Source organism: Acanthisitta chloris, unplaced genomic scaffold (assembly GCF_000695815.1).
Source record: "Acanthisitta chloris isolate BGI_N310 unplaced genomic scaffold, ASM69581v1 scaffold13029, whole genome shotgun sequence".
NCBI classification, from domain to species: Eukaryota; Metazoa; Chordata; class Aves; order Passeriformes; family Acanthisittidae; genus Acanthisitta; species Acanthisitta chloris.
The window spans coordinates 52521-64579 of record NW_008693395.1 but is presented as its reverse complement, the minus strand read 5'-3'; the positions used below and the strand labels follow the sequence as shown (position 1 = coordinate 64579).

The window sequence follows — 12059 nt, the reverse complement described above, 5'->3', positions numbered from 1 at the left end:
CCCTCCTCTCTCTCCCCCCACTTTGTGACCACTCTGTGCTTTCCTTCGCTGCCCAGGGGCTGACTGCAGGCACTTAGTCAGCTCCTCTGCATCATGCACCCAAGTACTTTGTTAGGACAGGAATTGCTGAGAGTTTGGGGCAGGGACAGGAGCCAAGTGACCTCAACAGTGCTTTCTTGAGAGGAGAAATTAGAGAGGCTTTTTCAGGGATGATATTAAAGTGGTGTATTGTGGTGTGTTTATTTTAGACTTGCCCTACCTTAACTGCAGCAAGTGCTCAATTACACATAGCTGAGGTTTGGAGTTTGCCTTGGTTCAGCTGCTGCTGGAACCTGTTAGAACAAAGCAGGCACAGCACAGCCAAAGCACTCACACCAGGGCTGCTGCTGCTTTGCATCTGAAATCAGTGTCTTTGGAATATTCCTCCCATCAAAGGGTTTTACAGCCTGCACTTAGGTCATGCAGTATATTAAATGGGAACAAAGTTCTCCCTTACTGTTTAATAAACCTTATCACGGGTGAATCTCCTTGAATACCTTCAGCATTTCGTTCTGTACAAAAGAGCAGGCAGGTGAGCTCTGCTTGGTTTGGTGCCTTCGTGGTCCTGAAGATGCCTTTTCCAAATGTTTGGACCTTCTTTTTCCTCTGTGTTTCCCTATAGAATCGCTTACAGGTAGGAGGAATTTGATTTTGCTAAGGATATAGAACATGAAGAGTTGTTTTTCTTTGTGTAAGATAAATGAGGGAAGTATACAACAACTACTTATTTTTCAAAATTAAGAAAGCTCTTAGAGGTAGCTGTGCTTTTCACTCCTCCATAAATAGCATCTTTTAAGCATTTTTCACTTGATACTGAGCCTTGATACTGGGAATGAATGAAAGAGGAAGCACTGTGAGGATGAACACAGGTGAGAAAGCATTGTTTGGGAGCTCTGCCTTTCTCTGCATGCTCTGTAGAGAGCTGATGCCTCTCTGCATTCACATCTGTTCCTTGTGCTCTGTCACACTTGCTGGAGGGGCAGCCACATCTGTGGACACACTTTCAGGGATATCTGAACGTAGGGACTTCAAGATCTTCACAAAATTTAGACCTGCCAGGTAAACAGCTCCTTTTCTGCCAGGCTGGGATTCTGTTCTTCCCCCTTGTTGGTCATCTGTGAAGGCTTTGACTGAATTCCACCTACAGGAAAATCAAGATGTGTCTGCAGATGGTGTTAACCTTGAGATGCAAGCTGTGCCTCAAGGATTGTATGAGTTTATTGCAGAAGCTCGTAGTCCAGTGTCAGTTTGGAGTCAGGAGGAGCAGAGGTGAAACCATGTCACCTCTAAACTGAGCACATTGTGCAGTGCTGTTTGACAGCACAACTCCCCACTGTGCATGAATGTTGCATCAAATGGAGCTGGGAGAGTACAGAAAGTGTTAGAGCACGTTTGATAATGTTGCTGTTGGTTGCCAAAAGCTGTAGCATAGTGGGTGGTGGGATATGTCTTTTGAGAAGTGTTCAGGAACTGGTGGGGACAAAGAAAAGGCTGCTGGGATGAAAAGGGACTGTGAATTTGGAGTTGCCAGCTCTGGTGGAGCTCAGGGATTTGCAGGACAGTCAGCAAAAAGGAGAAGCAGTAAGTGTTGGTGAGAAGATGTTAAAAGAGAAAGGAGGTGTCAAAAATGGGAAATTGTTGAAACTGGAAGAAGCAGCTGAAAAAGGAAATGCAAAATTTAAATGTAGGTGACTGAACTGAGTGTTGTGAAGTGGGAAGGAATTTGCCCATTTGACTTTAGTGTAAAGGCTTTGTGTGTGAAGAAAAATCAAGGGTACTGGGGGGAATGTCATCTGCTCTAATGAGTAGTCCCAGTTCTCTGGTTACAGATTTAGAGGTCAGTGTGATTTTTGCTGCTAATATACCACGGTTTTTTCTGCTAAGTCCCTAGTAATAGAAATTTTCAGCATTATATCCAAAGCTACCTATGAGCTTGCTTTAAATTTCAGCAGCTAAGTTCTGAAGTTTTTGGTTTGCTGCTGTTCTTTCACTGATAGCTCAGCAGCTACAGTTTCTAGGTCGGTGAGAATGGACTTCCTAGGCATGTGTAGCTGGATGTTCCCTTGGGTGTCTGGGGTTACTGGCCTAATGTTATTTTCATAAGGTTTGCAGACTAATTGTGGAGGTTGTTCTGAATAAGCACCAACAAGTTGCAGCTTTGTCTGGGATCTTGCCAACTCTTTTGCTAAGAGTGAGAAAAATGATGTTTCTTTTCCTGCTTGTTCCCCAGATCGCGTGGACTGCCCAAGCTGAAGGAGTCCCGTTCCCATGAGTCTCTACTGAACCAACAGAGCCTCATAGAGTGTCTGGATTTCGCATTGGACGAACCAGTCTTTGTCAAAGCACTTCACAGCAGTGTCCTGGGACAAGACTTCTGCTTTGAGGTAAGGAGCACACTCCAAACACGCAGCTGGCACTCGCCCTGAGCCCTTGTAGAGTGCAGTGGGACTTGGTAGGTGAAAAACAGAGCAGCAGCCACTGCTGTGCTGAGATTGAGGTGGGGGCTGTCAAACCAGCATGTGATTTTTCAAGTCCTTGAGGCTAATGGCATCAGGTCACTCAACAGAGAGAAATCTTTTTCAATTACCAGGTCTTTTAATTGAAAAATCTCTTTAATCTGATAAATAGCTAAGCATTTGTAGTTTGCACGCAAATGTATGGTTGATACATACAATAGAGTGAACATATGTACATAAGCTCTGTGTTCAGCCTCTCCAAATTCACCTAAAATTAAATTTAGAGAACTTACTGTTACTGAGAAATGAGATTTCCAGTCAGAGCTCCTTTCCATTAGCTCAGCCCATTCTGCAGCTGCAGAGGAGATGCTTCAATAAGTGCGGACATGTCCGTTGCACTCTGGAGCAGGATCCAAAGATCCTTCTGCTGTTTCAGCAGAGGCTGCAGGCTCTGAGCTGTGCTCCAGAAACAGGCTGTGTGTGAGCACAGTGTGAGCACTGTCCTCCCCTCACAGCACCAAGGGTGTAGTCGTGTGTACGTTTGGATGCAGCTGAGCCCATCGTCGCCTGTCGTGGCAGGTCAGCAGGATTAGTGAGACATGGCTAAACTTCTGGAACAAAGAGCTGTTTACAAGCTGGAAAATTCTGGCAGTAAACCAGCATATCAGGCTCTGCTCCCTCGGGACATATCCAGAAACTCTTCCTGTTTGCTTCAGCCTCGTTCTTCTGCTTGGAAGCATTTTCCAATTTCCTTGCTTAGGTTTGGGGAGTTGGGTGAAAAGTACTGGCAACGATTTAGCTGTGAGGCTGTTGCCTTAAACTGCTTTGTAATTGTGTGCACAAATGAATGGGGAGAGTAAACGAGGCTTGTCAGGCCACGTAAGGGTGGAAGAAGCCGAGGTGGTTCCCTCCTGCAGAGCTGTGCGTGGCATTGAGCGTCAGGGCTGGAGCAGAGCACAACTCCCTCGGTTAGTTTTAGGCTGTTGCTGTCTATATGAACCCTTGGAAATATTTTGTTGTTGTCTATATGGACCCTTAGAAATATTTTGTGTTTGCTGAAGTCATCATTTCCAGTGTGTTTTGCCTTGTATCAATGCACTGCTAGTTCTGTCTGTCTTTACACTGTTAGTAAGCAGATCATCTGCCCCTGGGCCTGAACTGGGGAAAGCTTTAATAGCTATGGATCAACAACTGTTTTAAAACAGTAAATTAGCTGGTTGATTAAAGCTTTGTTTAAAAGCCTTTAAGTGGAGTCTCTGGTGCTCCTCATATGTTTCTTGAGTTTTGTATAAATTTGAACTGACTTTTTTTGTGGGCCCTTTAGCCTCTCTGCCTGCTGTGCCTGTTTACCTGCTTTTTTTGTGTTTACTTTGTTACTCAAGCATTGCTTATCTCCCTCCTTGCTTTATGCAGCCTCTTACATGTCTCCTAGGCTTGCCTGAACTCAACCTGTCACTTCCATGTTCCAGGTAACCTACTCCAAGGGCAGTAAATGCTTCAGTTGCTCCTCTGCAGCAGAGAGGGACTGGTGGATGGAAAACATACGCAGAATTGCACAGCCCATGAAGGTAACAGAAACTGTGGAAATAAGATTAGTGGGGGAATGGAGGTGGTGTGATTGGATTTCAGTCCAGTGTCCCAGGGCTTCCCACAGATGCAGCTTCAATTAATTTAGTCTGAGGAGCCGAACGCTCATCCGTGTGTCTAAAGCTGCCGTGGGCCATTCCAGAGAGTGCAGTAGGTCAAACCTTTAATGAGTAAATAAACACTGGGCGCTGCCTGATACCTGCCCCACTGCCTGCTGAGCAGGGTGCAGGCTGAGCTCCTCAGACCTTGCTCCTTGGAGGATGGGGCATGGTTTCATTGCACTCTAGGGGCACAGTTTGTGGGGGGGGAAAAAAAAAACCCAAAACCCAGGAAGTAAAAGGAATTGGAGCCGGAGTGAGAAGGGGAATTGAGTTATTTGTCAGCTGGAAATGTCTGATAAGTCATTCCATAACTGGCAGAGCACCTTCCAGGGCCAGGCTAGCAGTACTCTGGGGGTTACTCACCAGAGTGAACAACACAGTGTGCCACACCAGTCTAGCAGCTTTTGAGGGGCTCCTGTGCAGGGTTTGTTTTGTAAAGCATTTCAGATGCAGCTTTTGGAGAAGAGAAAGGTTTTAATCCTCACTCTTGACACACAAAACACAGCCCTTTGTTTTAGAAAATGTCCTGTTTTCTAGATATTCTGATTCTCTCTGGATCAGAGAATCTGAGTCTGAATTCTGACTGTCCTTACTTGCACACAAAAGGCAGCACTTTGCTGCTGCCTTAGAAGAGAAAATATTCGACTTTCAGGGATTTTTTGTCAATAAAACTGAGCTCTTTCTTCTGCACAGGACAATTGCCATCGAGTTGAATATGTGCTCCGTCTTTGGATCATTGAGGCCAAGGACCTGACCACTAAGAAGAAATACTTCTGTGAGCTGTGCCTTGATGACACTTTCTTTGCCCGCACCACCAGCAAAACAAATGCAGAAAACATTTTCTGGGGAGAGCACTTTGAGTTTTACTCTCTCCCAGCCATTCAGAGCATCACAGTTCACATCTACAAGGACGTGGAGAAGAAAAAGAAGAAGGACAAGGACAATTATGTGGGTCTGGTTAACATTCCCACAGCCAGCGTGGCCAGTCGCCAGTTTGTGGAGAAATGGTACCCAGTGAGCACTCCCACAGCCAGCAAAGGGAAGTCAGGGGGACCTTCCATTCGGATCAAGTCCCGTTACCAGACCATCAACATCCTTCCCATGGAGCAATACAAAGAATTTGGGGAGTATATTACCAGCAACTACTCCCAGCTGTGCTCCGTGCTGGAACCTGTGATCAGCGTCAAGAACAAGGAGGAGATGGCTAGTGCCTTGGTGCACATTCTCCAGAGCACTGGGAGAGCAAAGGTAAGCACAGGTGACTCCTGGTAGGTGATTGGAGGTGGAAAAGAGGGAGCCCATGCCCATAAGCAACAGCAGAAGCAGCTGTGTACAAAGGGTAAGCAGGAGGACTATATATAATTTCGTGTTACTCTGAAAAATTAGGGCCTAAGCTTGAGAGTTCAGGAACCTTTCCTGTATTGGTGAAACTAGGATATAGGTTAAGAGATAAGAGCTTGGTAAACTGGAGAATTGCTTCTCTAAAGAAGTCTGTGATACAATGAGCAGCGTGTGCCAGCGCTGAGTCAGCGAATCAATGCCAACATCGATCGGCTCAGCGTTTGAACAGCCATTTGGGGGATCTATACCAAGGTAATGGTGATCCCACCTGCCCCAAGGATGTTGTTAGGGCTTCTGTGTGCATGCTGATGGTGCTCTGTGAGGCAGCAATCAGAGTGAGCCTCAGTGTCCTCAGATGGATTGCAGGAGAGTATCCTGGAGGTCCTGGGAACTTCTGGAAGCATTAACAAGCATTGATTTATCTGGGTGCTGCCTGCCAGGTGGGTGTGTGTGTAGTACCAAGCTGTAGTCAGCTGCTTCCAGTGAAGCCAGCTAGAGTAAGTTAAGCACAAGCAAACACAAATCAGAGGGATAGAGATGTGGAAGGATGGCTGAGAGCAACATTTAATTGTTCCAAAAAGCTCCTTTTCTGCTCACATAATCACATGCCCATTGATCTATGCCTTGGAGAAGGCTGGTGCTCTGTGATAGTGTGTGGTAGGAGCTTGGTCCTTAATAAGCTGTCTGATGAAGAGAAGCTGGGAGCTGGGACTGTGATAAAATCCTGCTGGAAAACAGGCTCTGAATTCCTGCAGTGCTACCTGCCACAGGTGGATGTATTAGTGTTAGAACTTTGCATTCCTGGTTTGAAGGTTTGAACTTCTATGGGAACCACCAAGTGGCTCAGGCTGCCCTAACCTAAAGCTCCAAAGTACATGGAGTACATCTTTAGCTCATGCTATCCTGATGGGGATGCAGCTGGATGTTCCCAGTTTGTGCCAGGTGGAAAGAATTCTCTCAGATTTTGTTGAAAAGAAGTGGCAGTAATGGATTGAAAACCAAGAGTACTAAATATCCTTGACTCAAATAAAGCTATCTCTTCAGGAAATAAGTATTACTGTAGAATTAGACTCTGTATCAAGAGGTTATTCTCTGTATCAAGGCTTGCTGATAATTCCTGCCAGGGCAATTGAATACAGTTCATGCTAAGCCATACAGATCCACAACAAATATCACAGCTAAGCCATACAGATCCACAACAAATAAAACATTTTTTTCCCCAAACCCTGAACCACTTTTGCTTTGTGAATTTAGCTTATTAAGGCATTCTTCTTCCTTAAATTTCAGCAAGCTGTAAGAACTTGTGCCTCACTTTCAGTCTGGATTTTTAAATCCCAGTGTTTGTGTGGAATGTTCTGTATAAAAAGATAAATATAATAGCACAGTTCCTTTCAGCAGGCACAGCCACTGATAAACAAACTGCTGAGGGATTCTGTTCAGGAGCTGAACTGAAACACAAGCTTGGCTGTAGAGGTTTTCTTTTAGACTTCTGCTCTTGCCTTTATAATTTGTGATCTGTATAATTTCATAAGTGTAATAAATCCAAGAAGAGCCTTGGCTATTGCCTTGGCCTTTACCAGATGTAGCATCTGCAGCTCTTGTCCCAGCTGAGCAGTTATTTCAGTAATCCACTGGCTCTTTTGTTTATCCTTCCTTTTTGGCTTCTGCTGTTAGCCTGGCCCAACTGAGTCTGGTTAAAGTAACCTCTTCCCACTTGACCTTTTCCTTCAGGACTTCTTGACAGATTTGGTGATGGCTGAGGTTGATCGTTGTGGGGAACATGATGCCTTGATCTTCAGGGAGAACACTCTTGCTACCAAAGCTGTTGAGGAATACCTCAAGTTGATGGGACAGAAATATCTTCTTGATGCATTAGGTAAGTTTCTGAGGAATACCTCAAGTTGATGGGACAGAAGTATCTGCTTGATGCATTAGGTAAGAAAGTTTCTGTCACTGCTTTGCACTGCAAGGGCTAACCCTGAACTGTGTGCAGCATGGCTGAGACCTTGTGCATTTGGGAATGTGGGATGGGAAGGAACTGCCTCAGCACTCAGCCCAGGTGTCTAGTATCAGACAGCAAAGTGCACAACTCTTGATGCCCTTCCTCCACATGGGGGGAGCAATTTGGTGTCTGCAGGAGTAGCACCCAAGGCAAGGGAAACGTGGCTTGGTGTAACTGAGTCCCTCTGAAGTTTGCATTACCATGTTACGTTTTTCTGGGTAACTTTGTTTGGTGTCTCTAGTGTGATGAAGAGGTCTAGCACTGCAGGTTCTTTGTGGGCAGTGATGATTGTTCCATCTGAAACACAAACAGGCTTAGAAAAGGGATTTTGACACATAGTCCTTAAAGAAACAAGGCCAAGGAGTGAGGCTGCAGGGCTGCTGAGCATCCTAGGGCAGGAGATCAAGATGTATCCTGTCTAGGGAGCATCCTGCCTGTGTTTATCCCAAGTGTCCATTAGTCATTACCTTATTAAAATTGCCTGGCCAACCTGTGATCTCCAACTCCATTGCCCCAACAGGGTCTTAATATCCACACTGATGTGCTGGGGTGGATTCTGATAATTGTATTGTTGTCCTCCCCTCCACCAAAATGTGGACAAGACACTGCCTTGGGAATTACTGTACACACAAATAGAGCAGTAAAGAGAGCCAAACTCAGGCTCTGTTCTGCAGAAACCCTGCAGTCAGCTCTTCCCAGGGAGGCACAGTCTTCTTATCCACAGCTGCACAACGAGCCACCCATGCCCCTGTTGTTTCTGGGATGGAGAAAGCTTTGGAAATTGATACAAGAGCAACAAGATCAGGCCAAAGGCAAGTCACACACCACATCCTCTCACAAGAAGTAAAAAAAAGCCAGGCAGTTTGCTTTCCCAGCAGTCTCTCTTGTCCATAGCAATCCCAGACACTGGCAAGGCATCAAGGAGTTGGCTGGCTAAACCCAAGGGTCAGTGTAGTCAGCTCTGTGATTATACCCAGTTTGGCCATTTCTGCAGTGTAATGAGCCTGTTCTGGTAGTTTTATTCTCATGGGTGGAACCACTGAGCGTAAGTCACAGTCAGAGGCTCTTGCCTGGTACTTCATGCTGTGCTTCCCAGCAGACTGATCCATCAGCTGTGGGACCACTCTATTACATCTGACTGCAAGCTCCTTAATGTGCAGTGACTGCAGAAAAATATTTAACATTAATGACTTCTAATACATCATTTAGTGCTGAGTGATAAGATGGTAAATCACAGACAGGAGAGGTGGAAAATCCCCCTAAGGTTGTCCAGCTTGTCTATAGCTCAGAGTAACGTTGCTCATGACAACATCCCCATCTAATCCTTTGTCAAGTTTTAAATGTCATTTTGCTTAGCTGCCACGTTCTTTGAGAAGATTAAAGACCCTACACTTGGCATTAGCAGTGTGACACGTCTGGAAGGGCATCATGTATATGATTAAGGCAGGGTCTTGTGGGCCACAAAGAGTAAGTTTCAAATGTGCTTAAGGAAAAAACCATAATATCCAGTAAACAACAGTTAAACCAGAATTGACTGAACAAAAGTGATGCCAAGAGTTTTGCAAATACATGCCCTCAGATGCCCTCAGCAGAAATATTTTGAGCCCCATCACAAAAAAAAACCCACCCCACCTTAAGAAAATGTGCTGCCTGCTCTGCTTGCAACAACACTGCTGAGCTGAGATTTGGGGAGGGGGTGGAAGGTGTTTATGGGGTTTTAAGAAAGCAAAGGCTAAAAAAAACAAGCCCCTTTTACATAAACAAGCCTTGTGGTGTTAGCTCAGAGCCACCAAATCATCTGAGGAGATGAACTTGAAAGACACTGAGTCATTAAATCAGTGAATAAAGAGTTTTTCCTAGTGAACACCAACAGTTTAAAAATTACTTGGTGTGCCTGCAGATAGAAGGGGGAAAGCAGTGAGGAGTTCATTCCAGTGTGTCAGACAAAGGCAACTTCATCTGGTTTGTATGTGTGCAGTTACTGTTGTGATGCTGAAGGGAGGGATAACAGAGGTGCCAAGGAGTTTGGAAGATGCAGGCTATTAAAATGCTGAAAGGTGTTGATATAAGAGGCTGAGAAAATTAGCAGCATCTAGGTAGCACTTGGGTATTACTCTTAGTCAAGAGCAAGGTGACACTTTGTAAAATTTAAAAAAAAAGTGGCAATTTTAGAAATAATGTAAATAAATATTACTGCCAAGTGCATTTCCTGGGGAAATTATCAAGACAAATAGCACAGAGCTCCATTTCTAAGACTGCAGATAATTTTGTTGTTGACAACACGGGTTGAATACAAAGTCAAATCCTCCTCTTAAGGCCATGAGTGAAGGGTCTGCAGGGTTGCTAAGCAAAGCCATCCTGTTATTGCACCTGTGCTTGGGGACAGCGAGGACACAGGAGGCTGAAGCATCAGATCTGTCTGGTCAGGTCCAGCATGTGCTCTGCCTGGAAAGGGCCTGGAGGAGTCGTGTCCCCAACATCTGGTGTCTGGAGGCTGTCGCAGACACTGGGAGCAGGAGAGGCAGTTGCCAAGGAAAGACATTAGCAGGATTTAAAGACGTGTCAAGTAGGCTTTTCCTGTAACTACCCTGGTTTCTCATCCTCTTCTCTTTTTCCAGGGGAGTTTATCAAGGCTGTGTATGAGTCAGATGAAAACTGTGAAGCTGATCCCAGCAGGTGTTCACAGAGTGAATTAGCAGATCATCGGAGCAACCTGAAAATGTGTTGTGAGCTGGTCTTCTGCAAGATTATCAATTCTTACTGGTAAGGCATCTTCCCTCCCCTTCTCTCCCCGTTTGCTCAGTGTGCCTTTCCTTCTCTGACTGTGAGAGAACAGCAGTGGCACAGGGAAAAGAGCACAGACCCATCCATCTTCCCAGCCTGATGTCTTTCCTCCCTGCCTTCCTACGTGTGACACCATATTGCAGGTGGGACTTGTCCCCAGACTGAGGTCCCAGCCCACACACCATACCTGCTGGAGCTTCTGCCCAAATCCTCTGCCAAGGCGACACATACTGAGTGTGACTGGATAAGGAATAAAGTGAGGAGATAACAGCTTAGCTTGAACTCAGCATAAAAAGCTGCAAATTTTGATATGTCCAGTAAACTTTGAGACCCTCCAGATTTGTGGAATTGAGCAGGAAATCACAGGGAGGAAACACTGGCAGGGAGATTTTTGTTAATCTGTGAGTGGCAGTGAAAGATGAGGGGCCTTTCTGCTTCGGGGTGAAGCACATGCACAGTGCTGAGAGCTTAACAAGCGAGGTAAAACTGTCAGTTATGGGGATGAGTTCAGTTTGGTTCTGTTGTTTTCAGTGTTCTAACACTGTTTGCTCGAGGGCAGCAATGGCTAAGTAGTTCTTAGCTTGCAAATCAGCATGTCTGGAAACGGCTTCACTTAACACATAAGAACAAGGGATGCTGTAAAGACTACTTAAGTATCACCAGATTAAATGGGGATCTATGTATAGATGCCTAATGACATTACCTAGCCTAGAAGAGAAAAAGAGACGATGTTTTCTTACAGATAATTATTTCAGGTGACTGGTCACCAGTTCAAGTTCTTGCATCTCATTGCCAGTGCCATTTCATTTCCTGGTTCCTTGTTTTCCAGCGTGTTCCCTCGGGAACTGAAGGAGGTGTTTGCCTCTTGGAAGCAGCAGTGCCTGAACAGGGGCAAGCAGGACATCGCTGAACGCCTGATCAGTGCCTCTCTCTTCCTTCGTTTCCTGTGCCCTGCCATCATGTCCCCCAGCCTGTTCAACCTCATGCAGGAGTACCCTGACGACCAGACCTCTCGCACGCTCACCCTGATCGCTAAAGTCATCCAGAACCTCGCCAATTTTTCCAAGTATGCTGCCAATGACAGGGAAATCTGGGGGAGGAGGGGGCAAGGAGAGCCTTACTTCCTAGTCATGCTCACAGGCAGCTGATTCTTTGGCAAACTGAAGCCAGGCTTAGAAAAGGAGGAAACAGCTTAGATCTGAATGCTGTTCCCCCCTGAGACACCTCAGTGTTGAGCTAGATAACTTCTCCTTTTCACATGCAGATTGGAGCTGTGTTGAATTCTGAGGATGTGGCACAGTATAAAAGCAAGAAGAGTCATGCATGACCATGTCAGTGTGCATGCTCTTTCAAAAGGAAAGAAGCCTGTTCCCACTAAGAATCATGGGTTTCCTCCTTTCTTCCTCCAAAATTCCTAGCTGGGTGATACAAAGGGCATGGCATGTCTCTCACAGGGGAGAGGAGATGCAGAGAAGGGGAGGAGAGAGTCAGTGGGAGGGAGTGGGGAGAGATGTGTGAAGCCTTTGATTGTAATATGAACAGTGAATTGGTAGCATTCAAGTAAGACCCAAAAAGCAGTGAATCTCTTCAGGTGTCCACCTTGTTGGGTTTTTTTCCTCCAAATTGTCAGAAAGGCAGTTCTAAAGTGTTTAAGTGATTGTAAGCACTAGTACTCTGTGTTTTGTGTAGAAGTTATTGACTGGGTTTCCCTTTCTTGCAGGTTTGGGATTAAGGAGGAGTACATGGCCT

The 12059-nt window shown here is 45.5% G+C and overlaps 1 protein-coding gene across 1 annotated transcript in view; it reads left to right on the top strand.

Moving 5' to 3' along the window:
* Positions 1 to 12059, top strand: part of RASAL2 (RAS protein activator like 2) — a 104281-nt gene that overhangs the window by 76948 nt on the left and 15274 nt on the right. Inside the window, 7 exon segments of the mRNA XM_009083063.1 lie at positions 2270 to 2423; positions 3965 to 4063; positions 4877 to 5431; positions 7256 to 7400; positions 10145 to 10289; positions 11140 to 11376; positions 12031 to 12059. The exon segment at positions 12031 to 12059 is cut by the window's right edge and continues 30 nt beyond it. Of these exon segments, the coding sequence (XP_009081311.1) occupies positions 2270 to 2423; positions 3965 to 4063; positions 4877 to 5431; positions 7256 to 7400; positions 10145 to 10289; positions 11140 to 11376; positions 12031 to 12059 (1364 nt within the window).